Source organism: Diabrotica virgifera, chromosome 3 (genome assembly GCF_917563875.1).
Source record: "Diabrotica virgifera virgifera chromosome 3, PGI_DIABVI_V3a".
NCBI classification, from domain to species: domain Eukaryota; kingdom Metazoa; phylum Arthropoda; class Insecta; order Coleoptera; family Chrysomelidae; genus Diabrotica; species Diabrotica virgifera.
Genome location: NC_065445.1, coordinates 72864992 through 72889203, shown reverse-complemented (window position 1 = coordinate 72889203; position 24212 = coordinate 72864992). Strand labels below are relative to the sequence as shown.

Sequence of the window (24212 nt, the reverse complement as noted above, 5' to 3'; positions counted from 1 at the left end):
ATTTTACTGTTGGAAAGATATCCATGCGACATTGTCCATAGAAAGTTCAGAGTGAGTTTCTCCGTACCAGAGATTTATATGACCTAAGCCTGTAGAAGCCTCTTGAAGGTGATGAGGTTGACGTTCCTTCAACGGCTTATCAGTAACATACCACCGGCCATTGAAATAGCAAATTATATTTAGAAAACACAATCCTGTTAAAAAATTAGTTTCCTCAGTAATATTATAATTTGCCCAAAAAATATAAAAAATATGGAAAACCTCCACTTTGCACCCTCCGTAACTTCGGAATCATTGATTTTAGAACAATTATGCATAGGACCTTTTTCGTTTCAAATTTAATGTAGAACATTTTTGCATAGAATATTGTTCACTAAACCGCTTAACTTTAGAAATATTGACGGAAATGTTAAAAAACTACTAATTTACCGACTTCTCCCCTCCCACTAACCCCCAAATCCGACGCTCAAAATGGTGTAACTTTTTACTGAATAATATGTGGACCATATAGAACAACTTGGTGTTGGAGGAAAACTTTAATTTGGAATGGCGGGGTTAGGCCTTTTTTGGAGCAATTATACTATACTAACTCCGTAACTTTGGAACCGTGCGTTTTAGGATTATGCATAGGACTTTTTTGTTTAAAATTTGATGTAGAACATGGTTCACAAATGTAAAAAACTACTTATTTCCCGATTTCTCCCCCGCCCCCCCCCCCCAAACCCGACTCTCAAAATGGTGTAACTTTATACTGAACAATATGTGGACCATATAGAACAACTTCATGTTGGAGGAAAACTTTCACTTTGGATTTCTGGGTTATGCCTTTTTTGGATCAATTGCATCTTACTAAAAGAAGAATATGTTTACAGCGACAAAATTGATAAACTAAAAAATGTTTTACAGCGTTTTCAATATACGCATTCTCGGACTTAAGGGTCCTTAAGTTGGAGGGTCCGAGAAGTTAGCCACATTAGATTTTCATAGAACGTTGAATTGAAGTTTGACAGTGTTGCCATGTGATTATAATGTATATAATGTATATATTGTATAACATGTTGCACGCTTCAAATACAGGGTGATTGATTAGTAGGGTAAAGCTCAATAGCTCCGCTATAGTAATAGATAGCAATAAAAGTTAATAATAAAAATTTTAGCCACCTTTGTGCTTCACATTACAAAATTAGTTAGAATGTTACAGGGTGTTCGATAACACAGTGGCAGACCAAACTTATGTTTTTTTAAATGGAACACCCTATATTTTATTTTAAATTCGAAATCCTGTTAACTTCTCCATAACAAAAATATAAAGGTTTGTTATGTTATACAGGGTATTTACAAAGTTATAACCAATTTTATATGAAAATCGTAACAAGTTCAACTCCCTGTATAAATAAAAATAAGCAAAAAATAATGGTTTATTAATGCCATATTTAATGCCATATTTTTTAACGTATTGTCAAAATTTTCAAGAATGGTCGATATTGCTAATTTTGTTTATATTAAATACAGGGTGAGTCAAAACGCAAGTACATTATTTTCTCAGTAATTTTAAATGGAACACCCTGTATTTTATATCACTATTGAAAAGTACCAATACCGTAATTTAATTTTTAGATAACATTCCCTATGTCTAAATTTACTAGTTTTCGAGATATTTTCATTTTTTAATGGACCAGTAGCGTGGCCACCCAAATCACCACAATTTAATAAACTGGACTGATTTTTTTGGGGTTACGTTAATAATAAAGTTTATAAAATATCTCCAACAATAAGCGATGAGATGAAAAATAGAATACAAAGTGTATTTCGATGTGTTAATTTACAAATGCTCCGTAGAGTAAGTAGCTCATTCAATGATCGTTTTTAGGCGTACATAAATGTGTTAGGAGATAATTTTGAACATCTTATGTAATTAAATATTAAAAATATTTTATTAAAAGTAGCTTCTAATTTTTTCAAACATGTTTTTTTGCAAAATGTATTACTGATAAATTATGTTTCGTTCTTTATTTGTTATATTGTTACATTTCCATACAAAAGTAGTGTTTAATTGTCTTCACAAAATATTGTATTTTGTGTTTGTGTGTTTTTTTGTAAAATTTATTACTAATTTTCTTTGTTTATTTGGTGCATTTACATAAAAAGATAGTTTTTAATTGTTTCAAAAATGTTGCATGTAGTGTTTGTGTTTTTGTTTGTAAAATGTATTACTAATAAATTATTTTTATGTCTTTATTTGCTACAGTGTTACATTGATTACCGGATTGATAATCGGTAATCTTCAATTGTCAATTCAGTAATGGCTTACTTAAAATTTAGATAAATTTAAACACCTAAAATAATTTGCTCTGAAATATGAAAATATCTCGAGAACTAATAAATTTGGGCATAGGGAATGTTATGTAAAAATTAAAGTACGTTAATGTTACTTTTCAATAATGATATAAAATACAGGGTGTTCCATTTAACATTACTGAGAAAATAATGTACTTTCGGTTTGACTCACCCTGTATTTGATATAAAGAAAATTAGCAATATCAATAATTCTTAAAAATTTTGACAATAAATAAAAAAATATGGCATTAATAAACCATTGCTGTTGTGCTTATTTTTATTTATACAGGGAGTTGAACTTGTTACGATTTTCATACAAAATTGGTTATAACTTTGTAAATACCCTGTATAACATTACAAACCTTTATATTTTTGTGATGGAGAAGTTAACAGAATTTCGAATATAAAATAAAATATAGGGTGTTCCATTTAAAAAAACATAAGTTAGGTCTGCCACTGTGTTATCGAACGCCTTGTAACATTCTAACTAATTTTGTAATGTGAAGCTCAAAGGTGGCTAAAATTTTTGTTATTAATTTTTATTGCTATCTATTACTATAGCGGAGCTATTGAGCTTTACCCTACTAATCAATCACCCTGTATACAGAGAAAGCTTCGAAAACTACCTTTTTACATTATTCTGTGGATTTTTTATATTTTTTAATTTATGTAAAACACTAACGAATAAATATTTGTTGTTTGTTTTGATATTAATTGCAGTTAATTACTAGAAATTTTTTTGTGGCAATTGCTCTGATTACTGTAGAGATTTGGCAATAGAGTCAGAACGTTTAAATTTTCGTTTGCCAGATTGCACAGATGTTCCGCAGATATACATTTTATGACTTTCTTTTTATTATATTACATTTCTTTTTATTATTTTATTATTTGGAATGAATGTACCTGAATACTGAAATGCTCTTAGTTACTGAAAAGTGTTCACTTCCAGTAAGCTATTTTTGTGTTTATTTTGTATTTTTTTAAATATTAAAATGCCTACAACTATTTATTTATTTATTTATTGTAGCACGTGAAAGACTTTTGAAGGTAGCGCAAATGCGGGAAGAGCGATTCACTTTAGGGGAGATATATACTTTCGCGGATAATTTTAACGCATTAGTGTGGTGCGCTATGCGTTTAATAATTAAAAATAGTATTTTGTGCAATATATGCAATATTAGTAAAAACTTAATAAAGCGAAATTCCTTCTCGGACGGATACATCTGGAAATGTCATGGATGTGGTCAGCGTACTTCGGTAATAAGAGATGGTTCCTTCTCCAAAAGCCTGCTGCCGTTGAAGAAAATGATCATTATCATTTATGGCTTTGCAAATGACTTCCCACAAACCCAGATCAAGATCGAATCTGGGGTTGGAAGTCCCACTATTGTCGACTGGTGCAATTTCTGTCGAGAAGTGTGCACCAGATATTTGCAAGAGCACCCTGTGGAAATTGGAGGATTCGATGAAAATGGTGAACCCATTACGGTAGAAATTGACGAATCCTACTTCTCCCCCAGGAAGTACAATAGAGGTGCTTATAGGCCCGGAAGATGGATTTTTGGAGCTGTGGAGAGGAATAGTGGAAAATTATTCGTGATAACGGTGGCAGCAAAAAGCGAGGAAATACTATTGCCCATCATATCCAGGTATGTTATTGTTACAAATATACAGTATGTCCCTGTAAGTTGTATCCATATGGAAAACTTTTTTATTATTAATTTTACGAAAAAAAGTTATTCTTTATAAAAAGCTCTGCATGGTCCAAAACCTAAGATTTAACCATCAAATATCAAATTTTTTGAATATTATACGAGGTACGTCAAAAAGTTTGAATTTCACTCGAGGGGTAGCTTTATTTTTCACAATATTGAAAATTGCTATTATAAAAAGTTGTTTGGAATTAAAAACGGTATTCTGGTATGCAATTACATCCTTCTAAATGAAATTTTTTTTTTTGAAAATTATGGATAACTAACATTATTTTCAGTTATTTTAATTTAGATAACTCTTTTATTATTAATTTTACGAAAAAAAGTGATTCTTAATAAAAAGTTCTGCATGGTCTAAAATCTAAAACACGGTTGTATTTTTCTTCGCAAAATTAATATAACTGAAAAAATAATGATAGTTAGATATCCATAATTTTTCAAAAAAAATTTTTTTTTTCAATTAGGATGTAATTGCATATTAGAATATAGTTTTAATTCCAAACAACTTTTCATAATAGCAATTTCCAATATTACGAAAAATAAAGCTACTTTACTCTTGAGTGAAATTCAAACTTTTTGACATACCTCGTATAATATTCAAAAAATTTGATATTTGATGGTTAAATCTTAGGTTTTGGACCATCCAGAGCTTTTTATAAAGCATAACTTTTTTTCGTAAAATTAATAATAAAAAAGTTTTCCATATGGATACAACTTACAGGGACATACTGTATATCCAGGGAATAAAGTAATATTCTTTTTAGAATGATTTTACCGGGGTCAATAATTGTTTCCGATGGATGGAGGGCGTATGCCAATATCGGTCGCTTGGAAGGAGGGGTGTATGAACACAGGGTTGTGATTCATCAGCAAAATTTTGTAGACCCTGATGATGCCAGTGTTCATACACAGACCATTGAAAGTGTATGAATGCGACCAAAAAAGAAGTTCCGCAGACAATGCGGAACTTCTAGAAATTTGTTCGAATCCTATCTGGATGAATTTCAATGGAGAGAGCGAACAAAAAACAAGGACAGATTTGTAGAGTTTTTCATTTGTCTACAAGAACAGTTCGTAGTTTAGTTAAATTTAAGATTAGTTTAGTTAGTCGTAGTAGAATTTTTAGTTTAGTTTAGTTTAGTTTGCTTTTTAGCAGAACAATTCATAGTTTAATTAATTTTAAAATCAGTTTATATAGTTTAGTTTACACTTTTTAATTAAGTTGTGTGTATGTATGTTTGTGTGTGTGTGTGTGTGAGAGAGAGAGAGAGAGAGAGAGAGAGAGAGAGAGAGAGAGAGAGAGAGAGAGAGAGAGAGAGAGAGAGAGAGAAGATGAAGAAGCAGATCCTTTAGCCACAGTTTTTAAAATTTTATTTATTAAAAGTAAGTGCCTACTAGGTATCTTTAAACGTGCTTAAATTTATTATACATTATCACATTTTTTGTGATTTATTATTAATGTTATTAGATCTAATTACATAATGTATAGGTTGAACGTTTAAAGAAACAGAACTTATTTTTTCCAACTTTTTTATAATGGTTTTATAATGTAATATTACATGTGGTTCTAAATATTTTGACCAGTAAATTGATAGAGTCTTAATTTCGAAAAACAGTAGGTACAACTAATATTACCAATTAACGTTGATGAATAATCAAATAAATCACAAACACTTATTCTACAACCTCACACATTTACACTTGGCACTGTGTATAATGTATTATGTGACTTTCTTTTAAGCTAACTTTATTACATATCTATAATTTGTAGATCTGTATATATCTTAATTAGTGATTAATTTTCTGACATTTTTATGTAAATTATTTATACTTATTACAAATAGCAACTTTTTTAATTCCTGCGTTTGTCGGTCTGATAAATAAAACACTTTATTATCGCTTAAACGTTTCGGCTATTTGTCATTTCAAATAAGTACTTTAATCAATAATAATAAACATTACATTATAATACACAACACTAAATTTACATTATTTGTTACCAGCTTGACTTTTTGTTATGGAATTATAATATATATTTATGCAAAAAAATATATACCTACCTTTTATCCATATAAATAGCTACAACTTCCATTTTAAACAAATTATTTTTCCTAATATGTAGTACTGTGGACTTGTATATCTGTATTTTCAGTTGCATATATTCTGGAGCTTGTTATTATCACAGCTTTTTAATATTTCTGTGGACTTGTGTATCTGTGTTTTCAGTTGCATATATTCTGGAGTCTGTTATTCATCATCATCATTCTCTTTGCCTTATCCCTATGCGGGGTCGGCTTCCCTAATTGCATTTCTCCACACAATTCTATCCTGGGCCATATCAATATTAATCCCCTTTATCAACATATTCTGCCTAATCGTCTCCCCCCACGTCTTCTTTGGTCTTCCTCTCCTAATCCTTCCAGGAATCTGCACTTCAGCTACTCTTCGTATTGGATGATTAACGTCTCGAAGTTGAACATGACCAATCCATCTCAACCTATGCTCTCTCATTTTGGCATCAATTGGTGCCACACCTAGACTTCCCCTAATATACTCATTTCTAATTTTATCCTTCTTTGTCACTCCACTCATTCATCTAAGCATTCTCATCTCCGCCACATGCATTCGTTGTTCCTCTTTCTTTTTCACTGCCCAACATTCAGTTCCGTGCATCATAGCTGGTGTTATGGCTGTTTTATAGAATTTTCCTTTCAGCTTCATTGGAACTTTTCTGTCACACAAGACACCACTCGCTTCCTTCCACTTCATCCATCCAGCCCTAATTCTACTGCATGCATCTCCATCTGTTTCTCCATTACTCTGTAATACCGATCCCAGGTACTATTGCTTTTTACAATCAGTTCACCATCCAAAGATACTGTTTTATTTGTAGTAACTCCATCTTTAAATGAACATTCCAAATACTCTGTCTTTGTCCTACTAAGTTTTAAACCTTTTTCCTCCAGAGCTCGTGTCCGCTATTCCAGTTTTTGTTTATAAGTCTCTTTCACTATTTCCTACTAACACGACATCATCAGCATACATTAAGCACCATGGAATGTTACCCTGTAGTTTCGCTGTTATCTGGTCCAAAACTAATGAGAATAAATACGGACTAAGCACCGAGCCTTGGTGCAATCCTACTTTCACATGAAATTTATCAGTCTCTCCCACACCTGTCCTAACACTAGTCGCTACTCCCTCATACATATCCCTCACGATCTTTACATATGCACCAGGGACTCCTTTCTTATTGAGTGCAAACCACAGAATCTCTCGAGGTACTCTGTCATATGCTTTCTCAAGATCAATGAATACCATATGAGCGTTTGTTTCTTTAATCCTTATTTTTCCATCAACTGCCTTATAATGAAAATTGCGTCTGTTGTTGATCTTCCCTTCATAAAGCCAAATTGATCCTCGGATATGTCGGTCTCTTCACGTATCCGTCTATCAATAATTACTCTCTCCCATATTTGGAGGATCTCTCTCACATATTATTCTCTCCCATTCTGGAGTATGTTATTATTTACATTATATTTAATATTTCTGCCTTTAATCAATGTTAAGAGTTTTTTCGATGGCGTTTCGAGTTCAGTCAGGTGAAAATATGCTATGTAATAATATTACTAGATAATCTGTAGGTAATTATTGTATTGGAGACCTTATTATTTATACAAATGTTATTTTTATATAGATAATAATAAACAAAAAGTATATAGTAAAATCTTATAACAGCAGAATTTTACTTATTTTGCAATTTATTTTACAAATTTTATTTTCATATAGATTATAATAAACAAAAAATATATAGTAAACTCTTAAAGCAGCAGAATTTTAGTAGTTTTACACCTTTTAACTTTATTATTGATACTAAAATCTTGTTATTTCGACATAATTAGAGAAATATAAAATTTTTTCTCGGTTTTTATCTACATAGTTAATGTTTTCCATGTTAATAAATAAATTATTAAAAATATATCACATGCTCTTTTCCGATTTATTCTAAGAACACATGGCAACACTGTCATGCCTTCATTTCCTTATATCTGTAGCTAACTTCTCGGACCCTCCAATTTAATCTTGCCGTCCAAAATGACGTCGTACATGGCTCAGTTGTCCCTGAGCTATGAATAAGAATACATTCGGTTTGATCCTTATATCTGCGTATTACGACTCTACGATAGTGCGACTGGTAGTTCTTTCAGGACAACAGACTCAGTAAAACACAGGTTCAAAATAAATAAATATAATATTAAGGATATTTATGTACAGAGTAAAAATTAAAATAATAACATAAACTAATATTCTATCTTCGCTTCGTCTCCGAAGAAAGCCTCCTTTGTGGACGTCTGTAAAACTAAATTTGTATTTACTACATATTATTAAGAACTTAAGAACGTAATAACAATACTACTCTGGGCTAATTAGCAAAATACAAAGAAAAGTTATTTACCAGCAATTTTATTGCTGGAATCGAATCCTATGATTGTATATATTAATAATATAGGTATGCAAAGTCCGCAGATAGTGTGCTACTTTTTAAATAAACAAAATGGCGCCCGAAAATCGTGTTTTTTTTTTAATTTTTGCTCTATAACTCCAAAGATTTTAACTTTACACGAAAAACATCCAAATAAAAATTCACCGTAATTAAATTCTGCATAGAGACGTGTTTCGACAAATTTTTCCCGGAAAATGCAGGTTTTTCCAACAAAATCTTTAACTTTCAACTAAACGTTTAGATAAGTAATTGTTTATCAATAATTAAATAACTTTGTAATATAAAGCTCTTTTCGTTTAGATTATAATCCCAGAAGCCGATGGAAATTGAATGAAGAGTTTAGCAACAATTAAATTGTTAATCAAAAATTTACGGTCGCTATAATAACCACAATAATTATGATACATAAGAATAGCTATGATTTTTGTATAAAAACACACTGTACCTATCTAACGTACTTTACAGAATTGAAATTGGACTATTTGAGAGGCCTCAGGAATATTTTAAAATTATAAACAATTTTTTGGCTTATAAACAAATAGAATATCTCGGGAAATATTAAATTAAATTAAAACATGAAAACGGTATTGGAAAAAAAGTGACAGGACGCTTCTTTTAAAAGAAAAAACGTTTAATTGTGATGAATGGTTCTTGAGATACAACGGGTCAAAGTTGACCGTCATTTACGCCAAGGATATAAACAATAGGATCATAATTTTCGAACCATCACCTTTTTATTTTTGTCCTCTTTCTCCACACCAATTTTTATATCTTTAAAATATTCATAACATATATTATTATAATAAAAACTATCGATATTACGAGTGAAAATTGCCAAAAATAGCAAAATCCAATAAAAAATTAGGTTGGTGAAAATGTAATCTCAAAGTTCAAAATCGGTATACATAAAAAAATGCATTTTCTCGGCTTCCCATGGAGCAATTTTCTTCATTCTTTTTTTGTTCCCAAGTAACTGGAGTAGAGCCATATAACTATAACTGGAGTAGAGCCATATAACTAACGCATTATTAAATCTCAAACTTGCTTTTGTTTTGTTATAATAGATTAATTTATTTATAGGAAAAGAAAACTACATATTTTTTCCAGTTTTAGACCTTTTTTAGATAAACTTACTACAAGTGTACCTTTTAACATTAAAAACGCAAATATTCTCATTTGACAGCTTTATAATTATTTAAACAATCTTTATAAACAAATAAAAAATTTTTGTTATAATAAATAAATTAATTTATTATAACAAAACAGAAGCATTTTTGACATTTAATAATGCATTAGTTAGATGGCTCTACTCGAGTTACTTGAAAACAAAAAAAGAATGAAGAAAATTGCTCCATGGGAAGCCGAGAAAATGCATTTTTTTACCGTATACCGATTTTGAACTTTGAGATTATATTTTCTCCAACCTAATTTTTTATTGGAATTTCGCTATTTTTGGCAATTTTCACTCGTAATATCGATAGTTTTTATTATAATAATATATATTATGAATATTTTAAAGATATGAAAATTGGTGTGGAGAAAGAGGACAAAAATAAAAAGGTGGTGGTTCGAAAATGATGAAATCCTTTTTTTTATATCTTTGCCGTAAATTCCGGTCAACTTTGACCGGTTGTATCTCAGGAACCACTCATCACAATTAAACGTTTTTTCTGTTAAAAGAAGCGTCTTGCCGTTTTTTCCAATACCGTTTTCATGTTTTAATTTAATTTAATATTTCCTGAGATATTATATTTGTTTATAAGCCAAAAAATTGTTTATAATTTTAAAATATTCCAAGCAAGCAAGCATAGTGATTTAACCCAGCCTGAGAGACTTGCTCACCCCTAGAGAATGACATTCGGGTGATACAATTCATTGGGGCGAGGAGGATTAACTCCCGTAAGCAGGAATCACTCCACCCCGCTTCAATGCTCCAGACCATCCACTTACCCCCCGATAGCACTCTGATGCGCTATAGAGGCTCTCAATCAGCAAAGTGCTTATCATATGGGAGTCTTGGGTACACGGACTCCCATATGAAATCCTACCCCGATCAATGCAGGCCAGCGTGAGGCGCTCTATTCCCGCTATCTCTAGTGACTTATCTTCGATCTGTTTTGCTTGCTCGGGCGCCGAGTCCCCGCTCTGGGCTCTGTCCAGTTCGGCGACTCGGCGCTCGAGGTTTAAAATATTCCTGAGGCCGCTTAAATAGTCCAATTTCAATTATGTAAAGTACATTAGATAGGTACAGTATGTTTTTATATAAAAATCATAGTCATTCTTATGTATCATAATTTTGTGGTTATTATAGCGACCGTAAATTTTTAATTAACAATTAAATTGTTGCTAAACTCTTCATTCAATTTCCATCGGCTTCTGGAATTATAATCTATACGAAAAGAGCTTTTATATTACCAAGTTATTTAATTATTGATAAACAATTACTTATCTAAAATTTTAGTTGAAAATTAAAGATTTTGTTGGAAAAACCTGCATTTTCCAGGGAAAATTTTTGTCGAAGTAAATCGGGAACAACACGTCTCTATGCAGAATTTAATTACGGTGAATTTTTATTTGAGTGTTTTTGGTGTGAAGTTAAAATCTTTGGAGTTACAGAACAAAAATTAACAAAAACACGATTTTCGGACGCAATTTTGTTTAGAAAAAAAGTAGCACACTATCTGCGGACTTTACATACCTATATTATTAATATATAGAGTCATAAGATTCGATTCCAGCAATAAAATTGCTGGTAAATAACTTTTCCCAAAAATTGCCTATTCTCCGATAATCTGCCCAGACTATACCTATAATTTAAATACAGGAAGCAATCACGCTATACGGAATCAACATAAACAACTACATAATTACACACAGACTCGCAGACCATTACACTTCAGTCCAGTATAACCACACAATCAAAACATCGATACACAGCTACCCATACACCAACTCCGGATTGGAATCGGCAGCTACCGCTCATTGCGGTTTCGGCAAAGTATCTCTTCAACCCAGAGTACCTTTGCCTGGGCAGAGTTCCGACTTACTTCATCATATATTTATATTAGTGTAAATTTGTGATTAAACGACAGCGGACCAAATAAAAATTAAGCGTGTTATACAATAATATTGGGGCATTATTTGGTTTTCATTTAGAACTATAGACGTGTATTATTGTGTTAGTTTATAGTGGATGCTATGTCTGGAGGTAAGTAGAATATTTTAATATACTTTTTAGACTTTTTTTCGTAAAATATACTTTATTTACAACATATTTGCAAAATATTGGCAAGAATTTTCAATCGTTTTAAGTTTTCCAAGTTTTAAAAAGGGAAAAGTAAAAAAGTCTACTTTGCTCAGCAAAGAGATTTTGCTTAATAAATAGTTCAAAATGTATTTAAATAATCCTCAAAAAATCATCTGCAGCCAGGTGCAACCTTAGCGAAATTTTTCATTTAAAAAAAATATAACATGCTGGAGAATTTCTACATTAAGAGACTTTAATGCTATATGGTCAGTTAATAAAGTAAGAACAAAATATGAAGCATCTGATCCAGTAAATTTACAGTTTTTTTACACAAGAGCCGCAGTTTTTTGTTTTTTTTTTTGCTTTCTTCTTCTTTTTTTAATCTTTAAGTCCTTTTATTCTTATGTATAATCCTATATTTTTGCTTCCTTATTTTTATATTTTTTAATAATTTTGGTCGTGTAAGCCAAAAATTTTAGTTTTTTAAAAATGAAATGTATTAACGAAACTGTGTGTTAAGAAGCCACACATTGGTAGGTAATATTTATAATTAATCGGATCCACTTACAAAACAATTAAGATGTATGTTGACCTACCTATTTTTAGAAAGTATCGTTTATGCATTTTATTTTTAAAAAAGGCAAAATTTTTGGACTCACGACCAAAATTATTAAATAATATAAAAATAAGAAAGCAAAAAGATAGACCTATACATAAAGGTAAAAGGACTTAAAGATAAAAAAAGAAGAAGAAAACAAAAAAAAAAAACAAAAAACGGCGGTTCTTGTGTAAAAAAACTGTTAATTTACTGGATCAGCTGCTTCATATTTTGTTCTTACTTTATTAACTGGCCATAACATTAAAGTCTCTTAATGTAGAAATTCTCTAGCATGTTACAGTTTTTTAAAATGAAGAATTCCGCTAAGCTTGCAACTTGTTGCAGATGATTTTTCGAGGAATATTTATATCCATATTGAATTATTTATTAAGCAAAAAATCTTTTCCCATTTTAAAACTTGGTAAACAGCAAACGATTGAACATTCTTGCCATCATTTTGTAAATATGTTGTAAATAAAGTTTATGTTAGGAAAAAGAATCTAAAAAGTATATTAAAATGCTCCACTTACCTCCAGAAATAGCATCCACTATAAAATAACAAAATAATATACGTCTATAGTTTTAAACGAAAACCTAACAATGCCTCGATTGTATAACACACTTTAATTTTATTCGGTCCGCTTTCGTTCAATCCCAACTTTACACTAATATAAATATGTGATATGCTTGTATTGTTCTACCCTCAACGGCCGTTTATGATCCTCAGAAACCTACAGAGCAAGATTTATATAAAATTTCTCGGAATATATAAACTTAAATTTTTACATTTTGGCCAGGTTTTCGGCAAAATTCACCACTGTGCGCTTGCTGGTTGAGTTCCTTTTTAGTTCATTACACTAAGTGGAACTGCCTTTACGATCCTCCGCTTTCTTCTTAAATACCTTGTCGGCGTAACTCCTTGGATGCCTCTAAGAAGAAGTGGAACCTAGTGGGGTTGCGCCGGTATCAAAGCGCGTACGATTCTCTGCTGTTGAGCTGCTGAACGCCTGACTGAAGGCATATCGTTACAATAGTATGAGAAAACATCTGTAAATATGAAAATCTGTAAAACATCTGTAAATAAAAAAAGTTTACCAACCGCCACAACACATGCCCACCTGTAAGAATGGAAAATGTACGAATACCAACAGTAACAGACGCTAAATACCTTGACCTCCATCTTGACCAACGTCTTACTTGGAAAAAACATATCCAGACCAAAAGAAGACAGCTAGACTTGAAATTCCGGCAAATGTATTGGCTCCTTGGGCTCAGATCAAAACTCAACATCCAAAACAAAATTCTTCTCTACAGAGCAATACTCAAACCTATTTGGTACTAAGGACTACACCTCTGGGGCTGTGCATAGTCAACATCACTGAATATCATCCAAAGATTTCAGTCTAAAGTTCTAAGATCAATAGTGGATGCACCATGGTACGTAAGTAATCAAACACTTCACGAAGACTTAAATATACCTTTCATCAGAGAAGAAATTCATCGAGCCACGGAGTCACAAAATGAGCGTACCATTCACCATGAAAATGAGTTAGTAAGGGAATTATTCCATAATGGCCCTGTCACGAGGAGACTAGATAGAACCTGGCCTCAGGACCTATTTTAAAACTTAAACAGAAATAGAATAAGATGAGACATCATTGAAATAAAATTTCATGACCATAAACATGGAACAAATTTACTTAATACTCTTTTAATGATGTATATTGTTAATAAACATAATTACATAAAAAAATATGAAAATCCCTAGATAGGGACTTTTCTTTTACCTCACGGCCACGTTTTTAGCATTTGGAACCACTGTGCGTTTGAACATATTAAACTGTTCTGTAGTTGAATGTTGAATATTTATTTACTTTCTATATTTATTTACTTTCTTACAGGTATCGATGTAAGTTCAGGAAACAATCACGATGACGAAGCCAAAGGTCCGTATATGTACGAATTATTCAGTATTATGATACACTCTGGAAGCGCTTCAGGTGGTCATTATTATGCCTATATCAAAGATTTCGATAAAAATCTTTGGTACTGCTTTAACGACCAAAGTGTTACAGGGGTAAGAAACAATTTTTCATATATACGAACCATAATAAATTTTGGCACAAAATAAAATACATCCTAATAATTTATGTACATATTTCATTGCACATTGTACATTGCACATTACGTATGATGATCCCAATTCCCAAACCCTTTTTTCAGTGCGTCACAGATTATCTAATTCTCTCTAACGCATTACAGTTGGAAGTGACAGAAAAAAACGTACCTCTGTGATTATTATATATGTAACTTAAAAAATTATGTATTCCTTGACGGGTATTTGAATATTAAAACGACTTACATATATTTTAGGGAACGGAGAAAAAGGCAAGATTTTGACGCATTTCAAAATTTTCAATGTGTTTTAAATGTATTCATTTTTTTCGAATCCTAAGAAAACTAATAAGTACTTTTGAAAAATTTAAACGCATAATGAAAGATTCCATTATTACCGAGCGTTGAAAGTCTCTGAAAACTTCTATAATGTATATTTTAATAAGTTAGAGGGGTGAAAATACAAGAGAAAATTTAGTGTGATTTATAATTGCAAATATTTCAATCAAAAGAAATTGTTTATTTATTCTAGGGGACATTCGGCCCTTGGTAATAAAGTAGTCTTTCATTCTGCTTTTAAATTTTAAAAAAATACTTATTAGTTTTCTCAGGATTCGAAAAAAATGAATACATTTAAAACACATTGAAAATTTTGACATGCGTCAAAATTTTGCATCTTGCTCCGTTCCCCTTAAAGATGTATAATTATTTGGCGATTACAATACTCTAAATACATGATAAATAAATAAATAAATCAATGATGCGAATAAATTTAATTTGACAAAAAAGTAATCGATTGTGATCGTATTTTCACAAATCATATGGTAAAATGACAATTGTAATTTCTAGGTTAGTATTTTTCAGCAACATATAAAATATAAATATTTTGTCATTGGTATATTCGGACATTGTGTAGTGAAATTTGATTTTATATTTATTTATACATTAAAATATTTTAAATATTAATATTCTGGCAAATATTTGTATAAATATTGATAATTATATAAAATTAAATATTCTGACAACTGTCAGTGTCAAATTTAACTAAAATGGCATGTAATGATTTGCGAAATTCCTATATGACGTCAAAATTAATGACGCACTGAAAAATGAGTTTCGTCATCTCTGAAAAAAGGATCATCTACAGTCGGAAAAATGAAAGAATACCCATGCGTCATCGGTAATATGCATACGAATCAAATCAAAAATTTCTAGTCAAAACAAAGTCTAAACTAAATTAATACTGAAAATAAACGGATGTTACTACTATCCCACCGTACGATTTTTTGCTATGTAAGGATGTGTCAAAAATTTTTTGTGATGTTAATCTTTTTCTGATAATATATATTTATTGGTGATAAATGTTACTATTACTACCGTAATTAATTATTTGATATATATTAATAATACAAAAATAATGAGTAAGCAAATATAATAATATTATGAATTTCTTCATGTTAAAGTTGCCAGTGGACGTAAATAGTAACGGGAATTTAAAAAATATGGTTTATATCAGCTGCATTAAGTGATTTAAAATGAAAGTAAACTTAATGAATTCAGATCATTAGGTATCCAGATTATTTTCCAGACATTATCTGCAAATAAATGTACATTCGTAAAAATATACCTACTAATCTGTAATTTCATACACTATGATTGAAAAGTCAGTGTAATATGTACACGTTTGGCAGACTCATAGACAGAAGTTAACCATATTGACAGATGATTACTTACAAATATTATTGACGTATTTTAATTAAATAAATATTTACCAAACCAAAAATACAATGCAATCATAGAGTTATATATTAGCATAGAGAGAGTGTCATTCAGAGAGAAGTGACGACACCATCTTTTTTATTTGGATTAGCGCTGTCTCACTCTTACGCATAGTAAAGCTGCTACAGTTGTCCTTCTCTTCCGTGCCTATCTTCACACTAAATGTCATCATAGATTTTCAATACAATGTGTTAGAAAGAGATGCAGCAAACCAGTCCATGAGATCTTGTCGTCAGGAAGCGCGGAAGATAGGCTCCCTCTATGTTAATATATACCTCTATGAATGCAATATCAAACTAGCTCTTAAAATAACTGTGTTTATTCAAGTAAATACGACTGATTATTAAAATTTATAAACTCTACCGAACCTAACCTAGTTTCACTGTCAAAGTGACATCGAATCTGTCAGATTATAGTTGACCAGCACGATTACTCGAATAGTAGTTTAAACAGTCATTATCTCTACTCATGTTGAATGTTTTTCCAAGAATGGCATTAGAAGTACAGAAATTTAGTTTTAAATTTTCTACTAAATTAATATAACTACGTTGAACAATTGTATCGTCGTCTCACTCTGTCAATTATAAATATGTAACTGCGTATGTCTTGGATAATGTTTTTGCTTAGTAGACAACACTTAATAATATATCTCTCTCGTTTGTTATTTATAGAAAAAGGCAGTAAATCCAAAATATGTGCTTGATGTGATCGTTCATGGGTATTCTTTAATTTTTCCGACTGTATATGTAATTATGGGAGAAGGGTTATTTATTGCAAATATGAAGAAAATAGTGATGACGTCACTGTGTATAAGGAATATGGGTGTTTGCATAATGTTCAACTTACAGGACAAAATGAGAGAGAATCAAGTGAAAATAAAGAAGGTTTTGAGAAGTATTATTATACTTGAAATTTAATTAGGTACAGTTGTTCCAACGTATTTTTGTACATTCATGAAATTATTCACGAATTACTTTTTATACTAGGTCTCTTTGGTACTCTCAGAAACTAGTATCGCAAAATTAAGCCGCTTGTCCATAGAAACCACAATAAGTTAAACAAGCTTATCGTCATTGATGCAAGCTAAACAAGGATAAGTGATACTTATCGTCTTTGATGCAACATGATTTACTAAGAATTTGGACGTTTATCATTTTCACGGACATTTGTTGTTTTAAAAAATGGCTTTCATATTATTTAACTTTTAGTTTTTCTTTCTAATATTATTGTTAGAACGACTAACCGTTGCTCCCTTCTTTGACTACTTCCGGTAATTATTTATTTTTAAGCTAATGAGACAAGTAATATTTTTTAACCTACAAATTGTTTTTTTTTTCTCTGATTCTGGCTTTGGTTTAGAACTAGAACCTTTAGCCACGTAATTGTATAACTTATCACTAAGTCAGGGGAGTAATGTGTAGTGTGTCTGTTGAGTAAGTGTCTTGTTACTTTGCAAAGTCGACGTCATTGTCTTTGCAAAGAGACGCTAATTGTTTCCGAACGTCTGCGGTCCCTCCGGTGAGTACCGATTCCACAAGGACAGAAACTATCTTCCATTTATGAATTTATAATAAATGAAAAATTTCTGCCCCTGGTAGGATTCGAACTCCCGACCTTTCGTTTCAAAAAACCTACAAATTGTCATTATAAGTACTACATGAGTCTGGCTATAGTTCTGTCGAACGGAAACTTATTAGTTCATTTTAGACATTACTGTTTAACTTTTGTTTTTTTAATTAATTTTATTACCGTTCTATCTTTATATTAGTAATAGTCGCTATGATGTTTGAGCTGTTTAATGCCGAGTCCATCAATCTCCTCAATAGTGAAAAAAGTTCCGGCACTTCAATAAAATAGCTTTATAAAATATGTCCACCGGGATAATAGCCACTTTCTAATAATTACATTGACAGTACATGCCGACGTACGTTTTACTTAATGATTTGATTTAACTTGTTTGCAAATCAATCATTACGTTTGTGCAAAGATCCGTTGGAACAACTACTGTATGTAGGTATAAATAATGAATAATTTAGAGTATTGTGAGTGTATTATGAGTGTGTGAAAGATATGAATGAAGTGGTATCGTAATGGTCATAAGAATTTGAAATGATGTTTGTATACATATATTGCTGAAGTAAAAAATATTAATAAATTGTTTGTTGAGATGGAGGAAGCTATAATCAGCCGTGTGATGAATTACCGAAGTTATTTTTAACGTTTGCGTTAAAGTTAACATAACTATAACATATAACTATCTCCATAACTATAAAATGTAAATTCGGTGTGATGGATCATCCACCGTTATTAGATGAGTTATTTCTTAGACGTTATAGGACGGAAGAAAATATTAAGTTGTCTAAAAAGAGAACCTTATGTAGAATCAGTACAAGTTGGAGCGAGAAAGAAAATCACGAGAAGTTGGTATACCTACATACCGGCTACCGATGACAGAACAGCTGTTCACTGTGGTTCGGTGGTGAATCGGAAAAAGTAGATTTATACTAAATTTACATTCAAGATGCAGTAGAAATAAACAAACCAAGACACGTTAAATGCTACTAGGAGCACTCCCGAATCATAATTTACAATGTATAAACTTTGGAAGTCATGATTTGGGATTTACAATGTATACAGGTACATTGTAAATTACGATTCGGGCGTTCTCCTAGTAGCATTTAACGCGTCTTGGTTTGTTTATTTCCACTGCATCTTGATTATAAATTTAGTATAAAACGCTTGGAGTTTGATGTTTATAAATGGAAATTTCAATTTGTATCTCTGGATTTGATTTTTGCATAATTTTTTAGAATGCATTACCATTCTAGTTTTAAATTATTAGCTTTCTTTTTCATTTTTATTATTGTTTTAATTTTATTACCTACGTGTTTTTAATTGTTATCTTAGGTCTATGTTTTTGATAATTTTGTGCTGCTTTATATTTGATATTAAATTTGATTTATTAAAAATAAAATGCCGCACAAGGTCCTGGGGCAACCTGAAGCAGCGTGCTACGTTAAATATTCACTTGATTTCTATCTAAAAACAAATTAAAACATAAACCTAACCTTACAATCCTTAACATAAGTACAGAGTTATCTCATAACTTGAGGTTTAACGTCGCGTTATAAAATGACAGTTGATATATCAGATAACTCAAGAATTGTCAAGAAATAACACAAGTAGTTAAGTTAAGTATGATCCATCACACCAATTCGAGGATTATAACATAACTACAGGATAACTTTACGTTAACGATAACTTCGGTCATCCATCACACGGCTGATTAAGGTATATAGAGTGATGAGTGATTGACACATCTTTATATATCTGTTAGATAATTATGAAAACAGTAATTGTGCATGCTGCTATAGAGTAGTCTTTGGTCAATGTAACTTAATTGGATACTTTAGGTAAATATTAGAATCATGACATTATTGTTTTAAATGTTTGATTGTTTTAAATATTTTAAATGGAAACAGTTTATACACAATGCTGGTCGTAAAGACAAAGACTCTATTAAATGGTGAATGTTGTTGATTGATGGAAAATTAAATATTGAAATGTTGGAATAAATTATAAAGTGTTTAATCCTTTTTGAAATACATTGAACACTTCTTACTTAACTGACAATTAATAATGCAAATTGGACAGGCTTATTTTTGGTTTCATAATTTAAAATACATAAATGTTTTATGTACTAATGGCTAAGTATTTTTTTCTTTTTTTTTTAGATTACCGAAGAAGATATAAGAAAAACATATGGTGGCGGCCCTCATAGGGGATACTATTCAGGGGCCTATTCGTCGAGTACAAACGCCTATATGCTAATGTACAGACAAATAGATAAGGATCGAAATGCTCGGGCTATGGGTTTTGATGATTTTCCGCCACATATCAAGCAATTGTTGGCCGATATGTTAAGGAAAGAGGAAGAAGATCGAATTAATAGGGAAAAAGAAAACGAAATGATGCGAATATCGGTTGGTATTATTTTGTGGAATTTAGATGTTTAGCCATTTTTTGTCACATTTAATTTTGATACAAAATAAAAGCAAACATGAAGAATTTTTGATATGAAAAGATACCGCACACATCTTATGGAAAATGTAATGCTACTCAAATGCAATAAAATTTATCTGCGTAGATTCGTCTCAAAATTACAATCATTTCATATCATTTAGCCCAGTAAATGAACGGGAAATACGGCGATACCTTGTACATTTTCAATGTCACCACCGAAGTGGTTCAGTCAATACTTTTCGAGTTATTTGCGATTGAAAATGTTTATTTTTCGACAAAAAAACTACCTTTTCAGACGGTTTTTCGCAAATTACTCAGAAAGTAAATATTTGATGGAAAAACATATTCTTAGCAAAAGTGTAGCTTATAAAAAATCGACAAAAAAAAATAGTGTATCAGTAAAGTCTATCAATCGAGTAAAAACAAAGTTGTAGCTCATGAAAAATACGTTCTTATTCGTCAAATTCCAAATCGAATAATTCAACGCGAAATCACCGAAGAAAGAAGAGTTTTTCGGGAAAACCCCATTTAAACTTTTTTAAAGTGTTTATAAAAAGCTTTATTTTAATTGTTTATAAATGTCTCTAGCATTATAAATAAGCGAGTTACGCTCAAAATAAAGTTGGCCCTCTTTTTTTGGTAAAAAATCATGAAAATCTCCCCTAGTTTAGCTCCCCAAATGAAATTAGTTGCTAATGCTTTACAAACAATTTACTTACTTATCTATTTTTTATATGATCTGTCAGTCTCAAAGGTTTAAAGTGCTTATTTTTGAAAGGGTTATAGTTGAAAAAGCTGGAAACGGGTCACTAATCACGAGTGTATGCAAATTTTGAACAGCCATATCTTAACCAATTTTTTCTTACGGAAAAACAAAATGAAACTAGCATATTTACAATAGCAAAACCTATATTTTTTACTCTTCAAGATTTTTCTTATCACTAATACTTTTTAAGTTATTTTGAAAAAAGGAAATTTTTCAAAAATTTTTAGAAATTTTTTTTTACTATAAAACCAAATTTTTTCAAAAATAAGCACTTTAAACCAATCAAACTTACAGATGATATAAACAATACACATACAGTTAAAATAAATGGTAAATCGGTAACAATTAATTTTATTTAGGGTGCTAAATAGAGAAAGGTTTTCACGATTTTTTTTTTACCAAAAACAGGGGTCAACTTTTTTTCAGTGTAACTCGTTTATTTTTGATGCTAGAAACTTTTGTAAAAAACAAATGTAAAGCTTTTTTAGATACTTTAAAAATGTTAATAAGCTTTTCCCGAAAAGTGCTTAATTTTTCGGTGATTTCGCGTTTATTTGATTTGGAATTAGACGAATAAGAACGTATTTTTAATGAGCTACAACTTTATGCTTAATTTATAGACTTTACTGATACACCATTTTTTTCGTTTTTTTATAAGCTACACTTTTGATAAGAACATTTTTTTCGATAAAATATTTACTTTTTGAGTTATTTGCGAAAAACGGTCTGAAAACGTAGTTTTTTTGTCCAAAAATCAACATTTTCAGTTGCGAATAACTCGAAAAGTATTGACTTACGTAAAAAGTTCATAGAATGGAAGTTACTTATAATCTGTCAATTTGTCAATTTCCGGGCTTATTTTAAACACGTGTTTTTCACCCCCGAGAGGGGGTGACTGTCACCCCCCAATTAAAAGCAACCAACGGCACAGTTTCAACTTTGAAGTGGAAGGTAAGTGGAACTTAAATCCAGATTTTCATGCAATTCGGAGTTGCCCCTGAAAATTACACTCCAAAACGGTCATTTATTGGCCTAATTGCGCCAACCTCGCTGCCGCCTGTCTTCCAATGACGATTTGCGTGCGCGAGTCAGGATAGAGATTCCGAGAGGTGTAGAATTCTATTAATCGTCTCGTTTCTATACGACTGGTATTCCGTGCATCAAAATTTTCGTCTCGAAGCGATCGCCAGAAAGCGAGGTGTCGAGACGTATCGTTTTCTATCATAATCGCCACGGGACAAAGAAAGAAGGTATTTTGTGTTCTAGGCCAAGTAACCCCTCAGTGTTGCCACATTCAGTCGATTTCTACTTTTTGGATAGATTTTTTATATATATATATATTTTTTTTTTAAATTCAGTAGGCAATATTTTTTAGTAGATTTTTGGTATATATTTCAACATTTTGTTATGACTGAAATGAAATTAGTTTTTTAATAGTATTTAGCACATTTTTAAATTAATTTTCAGACATTTTATTACAATTTTCTAATGTCATTACCGAAAATAAGATTCAGGACGTAGATAATGAATACAGAGAAACGAAACTGGAGTCTGGTGTACATACCAATCTTGTTTGTTTCAAGCAGCAGTGCAAGTTGTATTTCAGGTAATATTGAAGAGTTCTGGCATTCGGTGAGGCTAGTAAAAGCTAACAACGGAAAACTAAAATATCTAAACAATGTAACTTTACAAAAAATGCTGTGTTTACGTTTCTAATGTAAAATGCGAAAGAATTTTTTCCGTTTTTAACCGTATTAAAACTGATTGCAATAAACTTTTGAATAAAAATGTATTTTCATGATTATTTGCCAAAGAAGGAATGAATGAGGTTGGGAATTGTACCAAATTTGATCCAGACATGCAGATATTAAAGTCGATGGATGACAAAATATATAAAAATATTAAATATGAAACTGATAAAAATTAATTACAAGTACCTAAGCAGTGGCGACGCGTGACTTTTTCTAAAGTGTTACCAAAACCAGATGCAAAAAATCTTATTTAAAATGAAGATATGGCTATTAGCTTCAATAATATCATTTTGTATATCACTTGAAACTGTCGAAAAAACAGTTGATGGTTCTAGATGTTGGCAAAATTTTTGATCTTTTTTGGCAATTAATGTTAACAATTCCCTGTAATTGCCTCGATTGTCAGAGTCGTCGCCCTCAAAATGACCACGAAACGCTAATTCTTGTTTGATCAAAAAACATACGGTATCTATTATAAGTGTGCTAAGGATATACCTGTCTATCTTTTTAACGAACTCATTATGTTTAGCAATATTTGCTTTAAAAGCTTGGTTAAGAGAACTTTCGATTCTTGTTTTGCCAAACTGAATCAAATTGGGTATACATCTTAACTCCTTTTTAAAACTCTAAAACTATTTAAGTCGTGAACCTGGTCCACCCATTTTTCTGTAGAAACCAAAAGACATGGCCAACAATACAGTCTATTTTTTTTGAAACCACATAACCAAGGATTTTCACTGTACCAACTAAATTTAAAATATCGAACTACTTTTTTTGATTCCTTTTTTAAATTGTTTAAAATAGGTCTTTCATTTTCAATAATTCCATTTTTTTCTTCAAAATTATACAAGGAGAATTACTTTTCAAGTAGTTGATCGATTACGCTGCGACACTCATCCATGGTTAACTGCACGCACACTTTTTATAGGTACTGTATTATACCCTCGGAGATCGCTGGGAAAATTTACACTCAAAATAACAAAATTCAGTTTGGCAACACTGTGTTAATGTTAATAGTAACATATCTCTTTTAAGATAAACAGAACTGTAATTTAGTCCAGACAAATGAATATATTTTTTGCTAACAAAAATGAGACTTTTCAACCAAATAATGTTTCAAATATGATGTGCAAAATAATTTTTAATTGGGTTCTGCTAATGAGCTTGCTTTTTTTGTCATTAAATTAGAAAAAACTTTAAATTTCACTCATTAAATCATTATCGTCTTAATTATTGTAACTGTACTAATATCCATCCACTAATTCGGAATGATTAATGGGTTGTTAAAACATTTTATCTGTAGCGGCTTCTGGAATGTCTTAAAAATATCGAATTTCATTGATAAAATGCGCATATTCCACCGCTTCGATCCCATATCTT

The 24212-nt window shown here is 31.0% G+C and overlaps 2 protein-coding genes across 5 annotated transcripts in view; both read left to right on the top strand.

Moving 5' to 3' along the window:
• Window positions 1-24212, top strand: part of LOC126881126 (ubiquitin carboxyl-terminal hydrolase 47) — a 138640-nt gene that overhangs the window by 65800 nt on the left and 48628 nt on the right. For all 4 annotated transcript variants that reach the window (XM_050645186.1, XM_050645185.1, XM_050645187.1 and 1 more), the window contains 2 exons: window positions 14300-14475; window positions 20027-20275. In XM_050645186.1, the coding sequence (XP_050501143.1) occupies window positions 14300-14475; window positions 20027-20275 (425 nt within the window). The remainder of the gene's footprint in view (window positions 1-14299; window positions 14476-20026; window positions 20276-24212) is intronic.
• On the top strand, window positions 3294-5302 carry LOC126881127 (uncharacterized). Its single transcript, XM_050645189.1, has 2 exons — window positions 3294-3986; window positions 4814-5302. Exons 1-2 carry the CDS (start codon window positions 3394-3396, stop codon window positions 4977-4979), a joined length of 759 nt encoding a protein of 252 aa, XP_050501146.1. The 5' UTR covers window positions 3294-3393; the 3' UTR covers window positions 4980-5302.